General features: G+C 45.2%; 1 protein-coding gene across 1 annotated transcript; it reads right to left on the bottom strand.

Moving 5' to 3' along the window:
• Positions 1-13,427: 13,427 nt before the first annotated feature.
• LOC105249816 (matrix metalloproteinase-18) lies at positions 13,428-17,173 on the bottom strand. The gene is made up of 3 exons (XM_025409749.1): positions 17,012-17,173; positions 14,029-14,364; positions 13,428-13,940 (listed from the first exon to the last, which is right to left on the bottom strand). The coding sequence occupies exons 1-3, from the start codon at positions 17,171-17,173 to the stop codon at positions 13,428-13,430; spliced, it is 1,011 nt and encodes a 336-aa protein (XP_025265534.1).
• Positions 17,174-20,665: the final 3,492 nt, after the last annotated feature.

Below are 20,665 nucleotides of genomic sequence, written 5' to 3'. Positions count from 1 at the left end.
ACGGAGATTGGCTCGCGTTTCGCTATCTATTATTGTCGATCATCGGCGACAATTCGTCAATCTCAGATGTGGAGAAATTACACTATCTTCGTTCCTGTCTTCAAGGACCCGCGGAGAGATTGATTCGTCCATTGTCAATTCGGAGACAATTATGAGCGAGTCTGGAACATCCTGAGTAAACATTCCGAAAATAAGCAAAAGTTAATCCGCTCCAATTTCGCCACGTTTAACGCCGTGCCGAAAATGAAGGCCGAGACCGCCGAGGAATTAAATCGCATTTTCAACGCGACCATAACCGCCGTGAATGCTCAGGAGAGCATTAATAGGCCTCCCACGGAATGGATCATCGCCTCCCACGGAATGGACCTATTCAATCATCTCGTAATCGAGCTCTTTGATCAACGAACTCGACTTGAGTGGGAATCCTCCATATGTGATTCCTTCGATCCGCCGGAACATGACACTTTATGAACTTCATCTCGAAAGGGATTCTCGCCTTGAACGCCGCAAATCCGAAGGCAAATGCGAAGACGTCAAGCGATCCGTCGCGTTCCGCCAAATCGCACTTCGCGAAGCACGAATCCGACTCCTCCAAGTGCACCGCGTGCAAGGGAAAGCACTCCCTCATGCAATGCTCGGCGTTCAAGGCTAAGCCCGCGAACAAAATAAAGTCCTTCGTTGAAGCTAATCGATTGTGCTTCAACTGCCTCAGCAATTACTTCATGGTGCCAGTCCATGAAGACGTTTCTCGCAAATCGCGGCATCACTGTGGTTCATAACGCCTATCAATCTACAACATCCACCGAAGTCAGCTCGCTTTCCGTCGTGCGACCAACGTCGGACCACAGAGCGATTCTTCTCGCCACCGTCCGAGTGTCCGTCGCCAATCATCTCGGAAGACCTCAAGCTATCCGAATCTTAATCGATCAGGGATCCGAATCTCGGAAGCCCTGGCGCAACGGCTATGATTGCCACGAGCTCGCTTCGCGTTGGCAATCGTTGGAATTAGAGGAGCTCGATTAGGAGCCACTCATAGGAGGATCACGATGAGCCTTTCATCGTAACAGGAGCTACTCTCTGCGTCGTCGCGCACGTTCTGCCGCGTTTCTCCACATATTCCGACCCGATCTCGAAGCAAAACCACCTGGTCGCATATCTGCGGATGGAAATCACTCGCGCTGGCGGATCCAAAATACTTGAAGCAGGATCCAATTGAACTCCTGCTCGGCGCCAACGTATGCTCAGCCATCTTCGAGGATGGACTCCGCAAGGATCGCGAGGACGAGCCCATTGCACAAAAAACCTGGGATGAATCTTATCAGGGATGCAGGATCGCATCACCCCCCGCTCCACGCAGCTCTCTTTAATCCTCCGTGGATCATGAGCTGAACGAGCTAGTTCAGCTGTTCTGGGAGCAGAAGAAAGAACCGTCCACTCCTGTCCTCGCTCTCACCCCAGAAGAAGAGAAATGCGAGGATTTCTGCACTCGTTTCTAGTAGTCGTACATCATCCGGACGATACATGGTGAGAATGTCGTTTTCTGGATCGCCGCCGTCTCTCTCCGAAATCCGTAAGCCGGCCGAGCGCCTGTTATCCGTTATGGAGCGGACCCAGGACGCTCAGTTCGATTGTACCGCACCTTCATGCAAGAGTATGAAAATCTGCAATATATGGAGGCACACGTCCACAACAGAGAACCATAGCATTGCGCTACTTACCGCATCATGGAGTGCTGCGGGACAATAACACCACGACATAGGTACAAGTGGTTTTTAAAGGCTCTCAGCGCACCAGATCTGACACTTCATTGAACGCGCATCTGATGATTCATCAACCTCCTGCCAGCCGACGTGCTCCAACGTTGGCGCTGGCACCGATACGTGCTTGTGACGGACATTGAAAAAATGTATCGTCAGATCGTTGTCCACCCAGAGGATCGCGATCTCCAGCGCATATTTTGGCCGCACAATACTGCCGACACCGTTCGTGAATACCGCCTAACAACGGTAACATATGGCCCGCGCATATGGGTGCGCACCGTTCCTGGCCATAGGAATCCTTCGCCAGTTCGCCGCGACGAAGGATTACGATTCCCGCAAGGAGCCGCTGCGCTGAAAAAAGATACGTGGATGACATCGTCACTGGAGCGAGCACCTTGCCAGAAGTCATCTCCTTGCAAAGGGAACTGCGCAGCCTGTGCCCGGCGGGCGGGGTTCCTCAGAAAATGAGCTTCCAACGACGCCGACATCCTGACTGAAATCTCACAAAACCACCGGCTCTCACAATCACCGCATTCATGGTCGTACGAGGGTCATTCCACGCTAGGACTGCACTGGCAGCCGAATGGCGACCACTTCACATACAACATTCAGCGTCAACCCCTTTTGGAAATCACCAAGCGGCGAGTCCTCGCTGAAACCGCATGCTTATTTGATCCGCTGGGTTGGCTCACGCCCTTCACCATGCACGCCAAGATCCTCAGTCCGCGTGGTTGAAGAAATTAGAACGGGACACTCCACTCCTTAAAGCGGACGCTCAGCACTGGAGAACTCTTCTTTCTGAGTTACCGTATCTCAATGACGCAAGAATTGCCCGACGGCTGGGCAGCGACAACTTTTGCGCACAAGTCAAGCTCCACGGATTTTCTGACGCCTCAGAGCGAGGATACGCAGCGGTTCTGTATCTCTGCACTACCGTCACACCGCAATTCACTTGTTAACTGCAAAAGGCAAGGTCGCTTTAGTGAAGCTGATTTCGATATCCCGGCTCGAACTGTGCGCAGCCATCCTCTTAACGACTATCACCACTCACACTCTCACTTTACTAGATCTGTCTACAGCACCAATCTATCTCTGGTCGGATTTCAAAGTCGTCTTACACTAGGTCCAAGGGCACGCATCCCGTTGGAAAACGTACGTAGCCAATCGAGTAGCCCATATTCAGACACTACTGCCGGAGGCTCATTGGCGACACGTACCGGGAAAGGAAAATCCAACCGACTACGCCTTCCGTGGAGTCCTGCCCGAGGAACTGCTCAGGCATCCGCTGTGGTAGACGGGACCGGCCTGGCTCCGTCAGGATAAAGAACGTTGGCCTAGCGACCGTTGGGACTCGCCCAGCGAAGAATTGCTCGAGCAACGAAACGTCAGCTCATTCAACATCGCCAGACAGGAAGTCATCGAGCCTGACATTCTCCATCGCTACTTCGAGCTACACAGGCTCCTGTGTATCACAGCGTGGTATCTTCGGTAGTAACGGAAAGCCACGCCAGTAGAGATGCGCCATTTCTCCAACACTGCACTGTCACTCGAGCCACCCGAGATTGATGCCACACTCATACATTGGATGCGCGTGACGCAGGCATTGCTCTATCTCGCTGAGGTCTCGTCGTTAACGAGGCAGCGCTTCACGGCGCCTCGCAGTCCGCTGGCCAGGTCCCTTTCTGGACCACAACGGCGTGATGAAAGTCGGGGTTCGATTAAAACACGCCATTCTGTCACAGGATGAACGACATCCAATGATTGTGCCTGCGGATTCCAGGATGGCCCAACTCCTGGTGGACTCTTGCCATCGACGGACACTTCACGGAGGAATCCAATTAACTCTAGATTGCTTCGCCTCCGTTTCTGGATCCTGAGACACGTCGTCATCAAACGCCTCATCCATGCCATGCGCCATGCCATAACATGCGCCCGCTGGTGTCATATTTATTCGTTGCTTGCTAATTTTATCAGTGTGGGATTAGTTTTAATCTTTCTCAACTTAGCTCTGCTATGTATTATGTCCTTTCGCGAGCTTCAGTCTTTCGTTGGTCGTTAGTCAGTTCACAAAGCAACAAAAAAAAAATCATGTCGAGCTATCCTTCCTCGTCAGAGGAGTTCGCATGCGATATTAACAATTGCGAGGCCGATTTGCCTCGGGTGCGGGATGTGTCCGGTGGCCCGCCCCTACCGCGCGATCATTTCGAGCAGGCTTGTTCGCGTACATACACGAACAGCCTTTCCTCATTGTGTGTGACTGTGAATTTGGTTACTGGTGCGCGTGTGATTCACGAGATCATGCCCTATCCTAGGAGCATATTGCCCTCCATCTGGGATGTTTTAGACATCTCGCGGGCGCAGGAGGCCGAGGAGTTCGCGGCGTTGTGGGGGCATCGTCGCGTAGAACGTCTCTTGCGCGTGGGCCAGAGTGGCCGAAATGCGGTGCCCAGGGGGAGGGCCCGCGCCGTCTGGCGTCTTCCTGAGCGTTTGCCGGAGCAGTTGCGCCCCTCAGGCCGTGGACACGGTCGCCCACATGGGTAAGTAAATTTATTTATTATTAATGTGTATTTATTTTTGTGTTTATTAATGTTCTATAAATAGTTTTAATTTGTTGGTGCGCATGCGTATCGTTTTCCTTTCTTTTTTTATTGTATAGTTTACGTCGGAGTTCTTTTCTAAAATCGTATACGGTCCTGTCCATAATGATTCTAGCTTTTTTGATCTTTCGCGTCGTAATGTCTCGTCGTATACTAACACTTTATCCCCTATTTTAAATTGGGCTTCTTTTGTGTTTTTATCATATTGTTTCTTGACTTTACATTTTTCTTCTTTTATGTGTTCTTTTGCGAGTTGGTTTGTTGCGCGTAGTCTTTCTTTTAGTTCTTGCGCATAGTCATCATAATTATATGTATGTTGGTTTAGGCGGTTTTGTTAACGCTTTCGGAATTTCGGCTTGATGTCCGTACATCAATTCAAAGGGTGTATATCCTGTAGTAGTGTGCGGCGTCGTATTATACGTGAACATCGCGAACGGTATCCATTCGTCCCAGTCTGTTTGGTCCTCATTTATATAGTGTCTTAAATATTCTGCTAGCGTTCGATGCGATCGTTCTAACGCGCCATTATTCTCTGGGTGATACGCGGTTGTTTGTATTTTGTTTATTTTTAATAGTTTGCACGTGTTTTTAAAGATCTCGCTCATGAAATTAGTTCCTTGGTCTGTCAAAATTTTTTTCGGTATTCCGTGTTCAAGAATTATCTTTGTAACAAATTCCTTGCTGATAGTATTCGCTTCTTGATTTGGGATCGGAATAGCTTTACTAAATTTAGTTAAATTGTCTTGGAAGGTTAATAAATATTTATTTCCATTATTAGTAATAGTTAGCGGTCCGACTATATCTAGCGCGCATTTTTCAAATGGTTTATTAGGCGTGTCGGTGATTATTAAAGTAACTTTATTTTTTCTTGATAATTTATTTTTTTGACACGATTCGCATTTCGCGATATATTGTTCTACGTCTTTAGTTAATCCTCTCCAATTATGTTCTAAGCGGATTCTTTTAATCGTTCGTTCAATTCCTTGATGCCCTCCTATAGGTGCATCATGATACTCTGATAATATCTGTTTTTTCTCTTCTTCTGTGTATGTTGTTATATTATCAGTATCTGTTTCTTCTTCTTCTATCTTTAGAATTTCTTTATCCTTTTCTAGCGATGGTCCCGGTATCGCGTTGCGACTTAAGGCGTCGGCATTTGCGTTTGCTCTTCCAGCCTTGTGTATGATTTCGTAATCATATTCTTCGAGTTTTAATCTCCATCGGATTAATCTCGATCAGGGGTCGTTTACATTGAACAACCATATTAAAGGTTTATGGTCCGTGATAATCTTAAATTTTGTTCCATATATGTATGGTCTAAAATGTTTAACAGCCCATACAATTGCCAATAATTCTTTTTCCGTAGTGTTATAATTTTGCTCCGCCTTTGTTAATATTCTGCTGGCGTAAGCAATTGGTCGGTCGCTGCCTACCTCTCCTTGTGATAGCACTGCTCCGATCGCATAGTCGGAGGCATCAGTGGTCACAATAAATTCTTCTGTAAAATCAGGATATTTCAGCACTGGTGCAGTCATTAGTTTCTCTTTTAAATGTTTCAAATGCTGTTTGCTGTTCCATTGTCCAAATAAATTTTTCCGATTTTTTAGTTAATTTTGTTAGCGGTTTTGCGATCTTTGAAAAATTCTCGATGAATTTTCTATAATATCCAGCTAATCCTATGAAGGATTGAATATCTTTGACTTTTTTCGGCGTCGGAAATTCTTTTATTGCTGTTAACTTCGATGGGTCTGGAGATATTCCGTTTTCGGAAATAATATGGCCCAAGTATATTACCTCCTTGCGTAAAAATTCGCATTTGTCTGGCTGTAATTTTAAGTGAGTTTTTCGCAGTCTTTGCATAACTTCTTTTAATCGCTTGTTGTGCTCTTGTAAACTTGATCCGTATATGACGATGTCATCAAGGTAGACCAGGCTTCTAAGTCCTTGTATTCCCATTAACACTGAATTCATCAGCCTTTGAAAAGTCGCTGGTGCATTCTTTAATCCAAACGGCATTCGATTAAATTCGTAATGTCCGTAGGGAGTTGAGAAAGCTGTTTTATTTTTATCTTTTTCAGCCATTGGGATTTGGTGATATCCTGACGCTAGATCTAATGTACTGAAATATTTTGCATTTCCCAGTTGGTCTAGAATATCAGTAATATTAGGCAACGGGAATGAGTCGCCTATAGTTAATTCATTTAATTTCTGGAAGTCTATGACTACTCGGAGTTTCGGTTTTCCTGATGCATCTGCTTTCTTTGGTACTACTAATAATGGTGCGTTCCATTGACTCGTGCTTGTCCTGATAATTTCATTTTGCAGCATTTCTTGTACTTGCCGATTTACCTCCGCCTTATGTTTTTCGGGTAATCGGTATGGTTTTACATTCACCGGCGCGGTATCGGCACGCGTGCTTATCTCATGCTCGACCGTCGCGGTGCATGTCAGTAGTTCTCCTTCCAGATGGAATATTTCATTGTATTCTTCACAGATTTCTAACAGTGTTCGTTTTTCTTCTTTATTTAAATGTTGAGTTCGCAGTAGTTGTCAAATTTGTTGTTTACGAGAAATAGCATTTTTAGCCTTCCCTTTTGTTTCTATTTTATTTATTTGCTCTGTATCTTCCTCCATGTCTTCTAGTGTGACTATTGGAGTGGGCATTTCGACCTCTTTGTCTGTCGTGTTTATCATACTTACAGGACATGAAAAATTGTTTGGTTCCACCAGGCCATTTCCAATATATACTCCTGGGGCTGCTTCGCTTGTTCGGACTATTCCTATATGATTCTGATTTACAGCTGCTTTAATAATTGTCTCGCTGCGAGGTTTCAGAATTATTTTTCTGCATGGATGTAATTTTAATATACTATCCTTTATTTTTATTTGGTTTCGTTTGTAATCGCAGGCTGCTGTTTGTTTTTTAAGGAAATCTATTCCTAAAATTCCTTCATGCTCTATTGCTCTATTGATATGTCATCCTTTACGACATAAAATGCATGCTTGATAGCACGTTTGTTGAGTATAATTGTCGCGTACACTTTCCCTAGTGTGTATAATTTATGTCCACTGATTCCTGTGAGTGCAATTTTCTTTTCGTATACAGGTGTATCGTCCTTTAAATTTTTCAATTTAATTAGGGAAATTGTTGATCCGGAATCGTACAGCATATTTATCGTTTCGCCTTTTACTTCACGGATTGGTAGTGATACCTGCAGTAGCTCGTCTTTGGCTGTGTGCGTGTTTTTTATATGCGTCACGCAATACTCTCAGGCAGGTCGCGGTTGTTTCCTTCTCGCTTCCTCCTCTTCTTCTTCTTCGCTATCACTTGGGGAATCGGTGCTCTTTTTTCTCTGTCTATGCGGAGTCCTTTGCTCACGCTCGCTTTCTTTATGTTTTATTTGATTAACCGGCTTAGAATTACGAATATTATTAGTGTTATTTATATTAGGACATCCGTTCAGGCTCCAGCATTCCTCGCGGGTGTGTCCTGTCTTTTTACAATATTTGCAAAATTTATTCAAAGTATTTATTCGCGTGGATTTTTCCGGTTTTGGTAATGTATATTTATTACTGCTTCGACAATCGCGTCCGTAGTGTCCAGATTTTCCGCATTTATAACATTGTATGTTAGTATTTCGAGTTGGTCGCGTTTTAACGTCGAATTTATTTTTATAGGAGAAGCCGGATGTTCGTGTTACAGACGGGCCGATAAGCTTCTCCTCCGCGCTCGCGCCATTTATCGCTTCTTGGAGCGAAGTATATCTTTGTGATCGCACAAGAATTTTTAATTCATCGCGTAATCCGATCTGAAAATTTATTAGCGCTTGTTTTTTAATGGTTTCTTGTATTGCTTGCTTAAATGAAGGAGGCCGTTCTTCTCCTTCCACCATGGACTCATATAGTTTCATGGCTAACATATCGACACGTTGGCCGAATGCATGGGCGGTTTCGCTTGACTTTTGTTTTAAAGAATTAAATTCTATCTGTAAGTGTGTTGTACTTTGCTTCGCTTGATAGCAAGTTTCGAGTTGTGTTTTTAATTCTTCAAATGTCTGGATATCTCGCGTTTCGAAATCTTGCATGGCTTTACCTCTTAATTTAGTATATAAGATTGCTTGTATTAACGATTCTTCGTCCGCGGGATTAATATTTTGTACCGCGTACGTACAAGCGTTTAAAAATTCCTGTAATCTATGTCGCGTCGTCCCATCAAACTCGGGAATCATTGTTCGCGCTTCTTTTAATGATACATAGTGCGGGGCTGCGTCGGTTTCGTATATATCGCGTTGAGTGCGTCCGTACGTTACGTCGAGTGGGACAGTGTTTGCATTTACTCGCGTTTCGTTTAAATTTGCTTGTGCGGTTTGTATCTCTCGCATTTGTTCGCGCATGTACTGCATTTCGGTTTGCATTTCGCGGAAACTGTGTACGAGTTCGGCGAGTAATACGTTACTCGTTCCTTCGGCCGGCTGACCTGCGTCCTCATAGGCCGCGGCTGCGTTTAGTTCGGCCTGTTGCGCTCATATGCGCTCGATTTCTCTATCGACGGCTTCGTTTTCCATATTCACTTGCGCACGTGGCTCGAATAAACTAATATCAACTGATATCGGTGAATAATTTCTTCGTACTGTAACGCGACTTGGTCCGTTTTGTACCGAATTATCGTTATTACTCGGTTCGTGTTCCTCGGATGAATTAGAACTCGAATAATGTTTTTCTAAATTTTTTCGCACGCTTCTACGAATATCGCGAGCAGCTTCTTCTGCTACTCGTATCGGAGTTACAGTTCCGAATCTATTTGCCAATCGGGCTGGCACGCTTAGAAATCGCGGACTCTTAAATTTTACTTGTTTTGACGGTGCTGACATTTAAATAAAGTTCGACTTACAGTAGTAGTACGGTGATTCGCATGGTCGTAACTTATCGGGTCGCTTATCGTGTCGCTCGACTGTTGATGCTGCTGGTGGGTCGTTGTCCCGCGTTGGTGCGCTGTCCGTCGGCGATGCGTTGTCCGTCTGCGTTGCGTTGCCTTGGCCGTGGATCGACGTTGGTCCTTGAGCGTTGGTGTTTCCTTTCGACTTTCAGCTGCTTGGCCGTGATTTCCTTATCACTGTCGTCCGTGTGTGTTGCGTGCTGATTGAGACTATCTGCTTTAATATAGCAGTTGCTCTTTCCAGTTTATTAATTTTGTATTTTCTTTTTGTTGCAGGCGTTAAGGATCCAGGATGGTCCTCGATCTCGGCTATCCCACCGCTGCCATTAATTATGTTGTGCCGGACGCGGCACGGGGTGTGGGGTAGCCGGGTGTCGCAACCAAAACTTCCGGGCCGTTTCGTCTACAACGTTTTATTATAAAATCCTTTATACAAATAGATTCTCTTATCCTATTTTTAGTTGGTTTCTTTCGAGCCTTCCTTCCTTAATCGTCCTTTCCTTAATCGCTTCGTTCTTAGATTTAGAGCGTTTAACAATTTCGTCGGGTGATTTATCGCACAGTATAGTGGTTAGCCCTCGATCTCGTACTAGTTGTTGTTTGATTTATAATTAACGACTGTCCGCCGCGGATTCGCGGTGGACGGCTTTTATTTCCTCGGTTTCGGGGGTGTTTTGGAGGGGATCGCCTAGCGACATGACCATGTATGGTCATGGGGGTTCTTCGTGGCGTCCAAAGTCCAAATGCAAGCGAAGGAGGTTCAAAGTCGAATCCCTTCGTTAGCGTCTTTCGCGTTTCCGGCGAGCGTTCTCGCGCGTGGTTTGCTGAGATGGCGGTTTTGCGCGGTTCGCGAATGTTCTATTATATATTCTATTATAATGGTATAATAAGTTATAGTCTCTCGGACTATAACAACTCGCGAGATTATGCACAAAATCACTTTGTATATTTTTCACATTATTCACTGCTGTATATATCTCACTTCATTACCGCACTACGTATTTTTGCGAAAGACTCGAATGAACTGAACAACACGTGTCTTTGTACTACGTCACTATCGCATTCCATTCATCGATCGCGATCAACAATTCATCAATGGAACCGTTCGCGACACCTGCCTATACACGAACACACTCGCAAATTTTGTCATGTACTGACGAGGCTGGCAGGATGTTCGAAAATTTTAAATTATTATTCCGGATTTAAATTCGCATAGCAAAAATCCGCATTTTTCGCTATCAAAAGCTCGAGAATTTAAAATTAACGGGGCCGAGAAACTTCTCGAATTATCTATTTGTCTGAAAAACTAAACCGTCCGCGTTATCTCTCATTTTTTTATCACCTGAGAAATGTTTGTCATCAACGCTGACAATAATATTGTCAACCGTTGACGAAATCTAAACTGCTCATGCGCGCCCATACGTCACGATCAGCTGATTGCTAATCAGCTGATCGAAAAAGATCGTGCGCATGACAACCGCAAAAATCTCGACGTCAGATCTCATCGGCGACCAATTGTATGCGGCGCCATAAGGTCATCGTTAAAATATAAAATTTATTGGTCCACGTCGCAACGGGCCCAAAATTCCGCTATATAACGGGCACTACGCCCGTGGACTCTTTCGAAGTCTTGCACTTTTCGAAATCTCATAAGTAGGGAGGAAGGGTCGTTTCTAACTCGATTTTTCCATTGGTGCGAGAGAGAGCTCTGTAAGAGGGAGAGAGATAGAACGATATCTGAGGGGCAGGATGACGGCGGCGCGGGTGAGCAGGCGGAGTAGGTAGGGCGAGGAGAGCCGCCTGTCGTCGGATGGGTAAACGGAGGGTCGTGACGCGGCGGGGAGGGCGAGGGGGCGGCGGGGCGAGGGTGAGAGCGAGGGAGCGAGCGGGAGAGGGGTTCGGGGGGCGGGAGGCGGCGTGAGAGCAAGAACGAGAGAGAGGGAGAGAGCGCACGCGCGTCCGAGGACGCGCTCGTCGGGAGCGTCTCTGGATATGGCACGTCGGGAGCGTCTCTAGACGCGGCGCGCCAGACGCGCGCGATAAGCGACGATCGTCCTGTCGGACGCACGCGACCGCGGACGCTTCCGCGTCCTTCATTGATGTAAAGGAAAAACACAGTTGTTTTTAAGAAAAAATATGGAATTGTTAATTGCAAATTACATATTTTTTCTTCGAAATAATTATGTGTTTTCTTTACAGCAATTGATTCCTCTCATTATTTTGTACATAAAAGTATTAAGGTAGGATAATCGAAAAATGAATATTTTACTAGATATTTTATGGTTTATGTAAAATTAAGAAATGATTTCAAACCTCATAACTCGAAAAGTACTCAATGAAGAAATACTTTATTATAGTGTTTGAAAAGCTCTCGAGATAAGCTACAAGAATAAGTAATAAAAAATAGGGGGTTCCATTAAAAAAATTGAAGGTGGCCTTCATGTGACTTTCAAACAACTTTTCAAGATAAAACCAATGATACCGATGAATCTTATGTCCCCCTTCATACCCCCAAGCCATACAACTTTTGTCTGAAACATTTTTTCCTACAATCAAAATTAAAAAAGTTATTCGGGGTCATCGATTAAAATGGGACACCCTGTATAATATACCTATATGATGTATATATTAGATGTATTTCGAGGAGGAATGAATTCGTCGTAAATCGAGGAGAGAGAGAGAGAGAATAAATTACATGTATAATTTTTATTATATCATAAGGTTACATGCATAGATACATACGTCGAGAATAATATTGATATTCGTGATCGTTTCGTTTCATTCGAACGCAGTTATACGGGTAAATATATGGTTCGAAATCGATATCGTAATCGCGATACATTTATTTGTCGCGCGCGGACGACAGATTCGCGCGTTTTACAAATTGTGATAAAGTCCGAATAGCAGAGCGTGTAATTCTTAGTCGATCAGGTTGTTCGCATTGAAGTGCTCGTGTTGACGAATCGCGTTCGGAATATCGCCGGGATGGTCGGTCTCCGTCGCGATATCTAGGAAACGCGATAACTTGGCGTCTACGGCCTCGAGTACGCCGGTCAACGACGCGACGATGCGATTGACGCATAGCTCGAGAGTGAACAGTGCCTTTACGGTGAAGTGCGACATAGCTGTGCGACTTTTCGGCGTCTCGAATCGCAACGTCTTTAGATTGTTTATCTTGCCGAATCGAAGCGTCACGGTTCCGACAATTATGGACATCGGAGGGTGCGCCACAGCCTCGTCCAAGTCGAAGTCTCGAAATACGGTAGTATGTCGCTGCGCAGAGTGAGTAGATCTTTCCACATGTCGGGCGTCAGAGATATCTCTTTTCCATGACAGTCTCCTAGGACGATATCGACTTGAGATTCGCGCTTCACAGCGACGGCGATGTATGCCGTCTTGGTCAGCGGATATCGTCTTCCCAATATGCGAATCGAATGTTTCGCGAAATTGATTTCGCGTTTGAACAGCTAATTTCTAGTCCACCTGTCGAGATCGGAAAAAAAGTCGACGCTATTATATAAAATAGTCGATCGCGACGGAAACCGAAAGCGCTCGGGCGAGGTAATTCGCGAAGCGTCGTGTATACTCGTCCTCGGTGTACAGTTGAGCTTTCTTGATCACGGGCGGGGTGTCGGAACGATCGCGGGAGGTATCCGTGGCGAAAGCCGCGTAGTCGTCTCGACGGTTAGGCGGGAGCGGCGGGGCGACGAAGAGGCCCGCCGTCGGCGGCACCGACGAAGTCGCGGGCATCGCGGATGGATTCCCGAATACTCTGTGGTACTCCTGTCCGAATCCCGCGAACATGATCGGTCTCGCGAAGAAGGATTCGATGCTCGTAGGAAACACAGCGACGGCAGCGGCGGCGACGGCGTCGTTAACGTCAGTTATCGCGAGGAGAGAGAGATTCGTCGGAGACGCTCGCTTAGAATCGGACGCGCGTTAATCCGGAGTATCGCTGGAAATGTCGCGCGCAGCGATCGAGACTCGTCTTATATACGCGATTTCGATCGTCATTTCTTTTTTCCTCGATATACGCGTTATGCGCGTTAATTAATGCAGCGGAAGCGGTTTAGAACAGCGTGTTAAATGTAATCTTAATGTAATCTTAATGTTAGGTTCCAGGATTTCCTGATCTTAGTCGTCGTCATCATCGTCGCCGTCGTTGCGCGGTCTTTCGAAGGATGTGTATTTCAGACGATACAGCTTGGAGACGAGTTCGCTCAATCGATGCAGAATGCTATTGGCGGGGCATTCTATTCCCAGTATACGAAGATCGAAGGGACTGGCTGAGATTATCGCGTTGGTGAATTCGCTGTACGCGTAATACTCGCGTTTCTTCAAGAAATAGAGATTACCATCGGCGTGGCTGAAGGCTGCCGTTATCGCGGACGGTATCCCGGAAAACGTATCCCGCAGAGCGCCATGCCTCGTAGCGGTCATTGCGCAGTCGTTTATCTCAGCTATTTTATCGTCGTTGTATATGATGTAGCTGCGTCCAGCGTGCGTGTTTATCGCGGCGTTTATCCTAGCCTTGCGCGGAAATCCAACGTATTCGACGGATCTCGGCCATCCCGCTTTAAGTTGAAAATTCGAATCGGCAAGGTAGACGTAGTCGCCGGCGAATATCGCGATATCGCCCGAGGGTCTCTGATACATGGCCGATATGCGAGTGAGATTGCGGGGGAGAAACTTGAAGTAGTCGGCGAACGAGAAGGGCGCTCCGTAGCGTCTCTGCCTCATATCGATAGGCCACACGTTGCGCGACGTACAAGCGATGATTCATGATTAACGCTCCGTCTATGCGCTTCAAGGCGCATAGATTGATCACGGTATTGGCGGGAGCGAGCGGCGTCGTAGCCGTTGTCGTCGTCGCGGTCGTCGGAGTAGCGCCGACGATCGTAGGATTCGTCGTCTCTCTCGATCCGTAGAGATTTCGCACGCTTATGACGTCCTCTATGCTCAGTCTGAGCGGATATCGCCTTTCCTCCGAAGGCGTATACGCGTACATGATCGAATCTTCCCTCAGACTGTGAGTCAGACCCAGAGTGTGACCGATCTCATGCGTTAGCGTCTGAAGGAGATACAGCTTATCCGACGGCGGCCTAGTCAGCGTGATGTGTCACGGTTCCGTCTCGTCGACATGTACCTCCGTGATTGGCCACTCCCGTCCGAAAGAACGCGTGAGCTACGGCCAATCCCGGTCCCGTGAACGGCGACGGGCACGAGTCCCCGTTGTCGCTGTTCTCGTACGCATGAGCACGGGATTGATAGGATATATCAGTATATCAGTATATCGGGTCGCAGTGTGTCATGTGAGAACGTCAGGGAGGATTGCTCGGACCACAGAGCGAACGCGCTCCGAATCGTGCGCAGAGTATCTCTGCTCGCTAGTCTGAAGTTCCATGTGAGATGCGTCTTCGGCCACTTTCTCGTCAATGGGCTGTGAGCGTGAATGTCCGCGACGCCGCATCGCGGCCTGGGCATGACGCGAATTGTTTCCACGGTCAGAAACGCCGTTTTCCGGCAAACCGTAGTATTCCTGAAACAAGGATAGCGCTTCGCTCAGGGTGGTCGCGTTGTCCAATGACGACGACTGCTGATGATTCTCCTCGTTCTCCAGAAAGCCGTAGGTTCGCAGATAATGGGACGCCTCCGCAACGTCATAGTCAGTCAGCGTCGCCGCGACGGCGACGAGCAGGGATATCGTTAGCGCGAGCGATAACGCGAGCGCGCGGGGATCGGGACAGTAGCGAACTATTGCGCGCGCGCGTCCTTCGGCGATATATCGCTCCCCGAGAGCGCGAGGAAGCGTCGGACAAGATGAGAGGAGGAGAGGAGGGGAGATACGCTCGGATGCGCGAGAAAAGCAATCGAAAGAATGATCGTTTGTTTTAAAAAAATGATCCTTTATTCTTACAAAAGTTTTTTTCAATCTTCATCATACGCGATGAGAGAACGACCTATGTATACCTATATAATGATTTAATACATAATGACCTATAATAACCTATATAACGACCTATATAATGACCTATACAAGGTGACCCATTTTAATCTCCCTACCTAAATTTTTCGGAACCGAAGCAAGATAGAGAAAAATGTTTTAGACAAAAGTTGAAGGGGGCAGAGGGGGTCACCTGATGGTGCCAACCTTGACCTTGAACTTGATTTTCAAGGTCATTTGAAGGTTAAAGTTTTTTTTTAATGGGAACCTCTCTTTTTGATCCCGGAATCGGATAGAGCGGGAAAAAATAAGTCCGTAATGATATTTCAAGTTTGATTTAGTGACCTTGAGAATGTCAATTCAAAGTCAAAAGCTTAAAAAGTAACTTTTTTTCAATGGAAACGCCAGTAGGTATACAAGGAGAGTTCTAACCCAGGTCCTCTCAGGGGGGGTGAGGCGCGAGGGGAACCGCGGTGCGGGGGGAGTGACGTCACGCGCGGGGAAGGAGGAACCGCGGCGCGCGGTGGGTGACGTCACCCGCGGGGAAGGGGGAACCGCTGCGCGACCGATGGACGAGGGGGTCCGCGAGGTGAAGGGGGATCCGCGGCGCGAGCGATGGACGAGGGGGACCGCGAGGTGAAGGGGGATCCGCGGCGCGAGCGATGGGCGAGGGGGTCCGCGAGGTGAAGGGGGAACCGCGGCGCGAGGACGAGGGGGTCCGCGCAGTGAAGGGGGATCAGCGGCGTGAGAGATGGACGGTGGTGTGAGAAGGACAGCGCTACGTGTGGGAAAAGGACAGTGCAAAGTGTGAAGAGGACAGTACTACGAGTGCGACAAGGATGGCGTTAACGTGGGACAAGGGCGACGTATAGGTGGGAGAAGGACGACGCAAAGGTAAGTGAACAACGAGTATATGAAAGAGAGAGAACGATAGCGCCAAGACGACATGTACAAGAGAGAGAACGATAATATCGCGAGACTTGCAATTAGCGCGTGCGAGAGAGAACGATAGCGCGAAGACGACGCATGCGAGAGAGAACGATAATATCGCGAGACTTACAACTAGTGCGCGAGAGAGAGATAGCGCAAGGGATGGAACTCAAGGAGAGACGCGTAAATAATCACATTTTTTTTTATTGAAACAACATTTATTTTAAAATCTGTTATACATTTTTCTGTGTCATAGCGCGAGAGATTACTAATTCTAATCGCGAAAGATAGACTTAAGATTAACGCACGAGAGAGAACGATATCGCGATGCTTATAACTAACGCAGGGATGGGAACGCAAGGAGAGGCATACAAATAATTAGATTTTTTTTACGGATATAGAATATATAAAATTTATTAAAATGTGTATGTGTTAATACAATTGTGTGTGTGTGTGTGTGTGTATGTGTGTGTGTGTGTGTGTGTGTATGTGTGTGTGTGTGTGTGTGTATGTACTTAAAATTAAGATTATAATAAAATAATAATAAAATATAAAATATAAAAGTGTGTATGTGTGTGTGTGTGTGTGTGTGTGTGTGTGTGTGTGTGTACTTAAAATTAAGATTATAATAAAATAATAATAAAATATAAAATATAAAAATAAAATAAAATATAAAATTAAAAATTAAAAATTAAATTGGGGACGATGCGTCGGGCTAAGGGGGGACCGCTTCTGTAACAGAAAAGATACACATTTCATTAATTTCCAATAATTTATTTAATATAAAAATTGTAAAACAGGGATACATACCTTAAAATCCTCGAGATAAGGCATCCTGCCATACCTCTTCTCCCTCCCAATCCCAAATTTCTTCTTCTTCCTCCTGCTCTTCCTCCTGCTCTTCCTCATCTCTTTCACGTTCCTCCTCTTCCTCTTCCTCCCCGAAGAGCCGCCGCAGGTCAAAAATATCCTCACCCTGGCGACTCTCCGGGGTGTCGCCCCACATGTATAAGAAGTGGCTCCTCCTTGCCCGACGTATCGTCCGCACCCACTGTCGGTGCCGGATATTAATAAATCCAGGAATCTCGATTTCATCCTGGGACTATATAAAAATATTTATTATTACATTCTTTTTTCAGAATTTTTTAACAAGTTATCATGAAAATGATACTTACATTCCATCGAAAAATTATGCTTAATGCTATGTCATTTAAGATATCCAAGAAATGCGTTTTCCATTCCTGGATGTGAAAGACAATATGATTCATTATATATATATATATATATATATATATATATATATGATTTTTAACACTTCACACACTGGTTAGAACTTTATGAAGCGACAACGAGGTCCCGGCACGAGGTTTTATAGTAGAGATGCCACATTATCACCATGCCAAAAACGCGTCGTAAGACAAAAGTACATCCGGTCCCATGCAACTCAGCGCGGTATAATATCAATATCATATCATGACTTTGTGAGAAGACAAACTTCTCGGTACAAAACTTTAGAATAGAGACGTATCATTATCGCTTTACCAAAAACGCATCGTAAGACAAAAGTATGCATCTTTCCCAAGCAAATTAGCATGATATAATGTAATGCGTCAACTGATCAAACGGAAATGAACGATCATTGAACACCCGATCGTTGGCCACATTATCACCATGCCAAAAACGCGTCGTAAGACAAAAGTACATCCGGTCCCATGCAACTCAGCGCGGTATAATATCAATATCATATCATGACTTTGTGAGAAGACAAACTTCTCGGTACAAAACTTTAGAATAGAGACGTATCATTATCGCTTTACCAAAAACGCATCGTAAGACAAAAGTATGCATCTTTCCCAAGCAAATTAGCATGATATAATGTAATGCGTCAACTGATCAAACGGAAATGAACGATCATTGAACACCCGATCGTTGAACGGTAATTGAACGCTCTTTGAACGGAAACGAACGATCGTCGAACGGTAATTGAACGCTCTTCGAACGCTCGTCGAACGGTCATCGAACGGAAACGAACGGTAATTGAACGGTCATCGAACGGAAACGAACAGTTGTCAAACGCCGTCGAACGGAAATGAATGATAATTGAACGGAAACCCGTTGAACGGAAATCAAACTTATAATTATATTCATTTATCGAACAAATATTTCAATGTATTACAATGTAGTATCGAAATACAATATATGTGGCAGCTGTGTCACGTATGGAAACATGATACTGCGCACATGCATAGATAGGGATGAGGAAAAAAGGAGAGAATAAGAAAGACGATAAAAATATATCGCATCATCAATTTATTATAAGTATGGATTCGAAGAATCATCATCATGATGTTTCAACCACCAATTATAAATTTTAAATACATTTTGTAGAGCGCAATTTTTTACATGATTTTCACAACGCATAGTATTCTTAACATCTAACTTATTTAAAGAAGCTACATCCTCATAGTCTGCATCCAAAGTTTCGATAATCACATCGTTTCTCGCATCATCGTCCAGTATATCGGCCAACCATTGTCGCTTTTCGTGGCCTTTAACGTACACGAGAGGTGATGCATCATCCTCCTCCGTTGCACCCATCACCGCCGTCGTGATTAAACGTTTCGAATTCCAATATGAAACGTGTCCATCATTCCACGATAATCCATGGTGGTTTTTAATCAGCCATAAAACCTGACATCTCTCAGATTTTGTGAGCATGTACCATGGTACCGGGCATGTAAAAATGTAATGAGAAAGTACGGATCCTTTTCTCAAAACCGCAGCTTCCTTCACGACAAAATTTTTCCCAACGATAAATACTTGCAGATCCACAAACGTTGGCGCAGCCATGATGATAAGATCCGATCGCAGACTGATGTCAATCGTCAAACATCTCAATCTTTTATATTTTTCTTCATATGCAATGGAGGGGATATTTGCTGACCTGTATGTAATTTTGCGGACTACATTAGTCAATGGATTATATTCGACAACCCGATCATGCAAGATGAGACAATAGGCGGTAGTATTCGCAGGTATATTTTCCCTGCACTCAAACTCTATTCTCACGTCCACGGTAGCAGTTTTGACAGACTCGTTTTGTCGCGAGCAATCAATGACCGCTAGAGGACCGCAATGTAGAAATTTTGGAATGGTTAATAGCGCGGTGCTATTATCGCATCCGTAATACGATTTGCGAAAACGAGAGTACATGTCGAATAGGACGGCGAATCTATTTTTTTCAAAATCTAAATTTAAATCATCGTAGGGATAAAATTCCGAGTTTAAATAGAGTTTAACGTTGGTCAATTTGCAGTTATCGAACAATGTAACATCTTGTGACACCGAATTCTTTTTACCAGTTTGCAGTGCAATGATCACGTATCGCGGTTTCTCTAGCTGGGAGGCGGCTTTCACGGTCCACGAATGTTTGGTCGTGCTATGTAACAGAGGAAATTCGTATAGATCCCAAGATCGGAAACTCATGTTCAAATATCGTCCGCTTTCCAACATTCGCAACATTGATAATTTATTAATCTCGTTTAATATTACATGAGGCATACGCCACTGTATCTTGAGTAATTCAATCTCAGCTTCCGACGACGGATGTCCGAATAGACAATTATTATCGTTGCGCGAACGTATCAAAATCAATTCATGACGAGCGTTAATCACAACGCGTTTATAATCTTCGCAAAATCCCAGCAACATGTTGAGCGGCACACAAAAGTTGAAATAATTTTTTGTCACCGTTGTACGTCAAATCCCACGCAGCGTTCTTCAAGTTTATACTTTTCTGGTGCGTTAGAGAGACATAATTTTTCAGCGTTGATGTTATTCCAACATTTCTGTTGCGATCAATCTCTACTCCGTCGAGTTCGTATCGAAGTCATCAAACATGAATGCGACGCAATTGTTTCCCAATACAACCTTCATTTCATCATTCGCTTTACGTACATTAAATCTTCCCTCGATGTAAAGAAAGCTTTCGCACGGTAACGTGTATAAATCCTGATGTTGTATAGGTATTCGTATCTCGTCGCTGTATCCAAGCGTCGTATTGGCGTACGGATTGTACGTATGAGTCTCAATCTTGACGATGCGGTCATCAAAGACTGGCTCACCTCCGATATTCAAAACATCAATCATTCTTTTCGTACGATGAATCCCAATGATTTCAAAAATTCACGATTCAACACGCTCAGCTTCTTTTTAACGGCAATCTTATTATTGTCACCCGATACTGCTCGCCTTACTGCAATAGTATTGTCCCGCGTAAAAGTATTGTCTCTCGCGTGCTCCGTTTCGTTCAGTACAAGCATACTATGTTTGTCGCCGCCGTATATGCAATCTTGATGGTAATTTCCTCTCCTCGAAAAAGAAAAATTCGAGCAATCGACACCTCCTATATAGACCTCCATCTCTCGATTCTGCGCTGGTGTTACATTTTAGTGTCTCGCAGGTACCACCACCCAGAGCAGATTTACATGTACTCTAT

The sequence above is a fragment of the Camponotus floridanus genome, unplaced genomic scaffold (assembly GCF_003227725.1).
Source record: "Camponotus floridanus strain SB8 unplaced genomic scaffold, Cflo_v7.5 scaffold28, whole genome shotgun sequence".
Lineage (NCBI taxonomy): Eukaryota > Metazoa > Arthropoda > Insecta > Hymenoptera > Formicidae > Camponotus > Camponotus floridanus.
The sequence above is the reverse complement of the archived record's forward strand: the minus strand, read 5'-3'. Positions and strand labels throughout refer to the sequence as shown.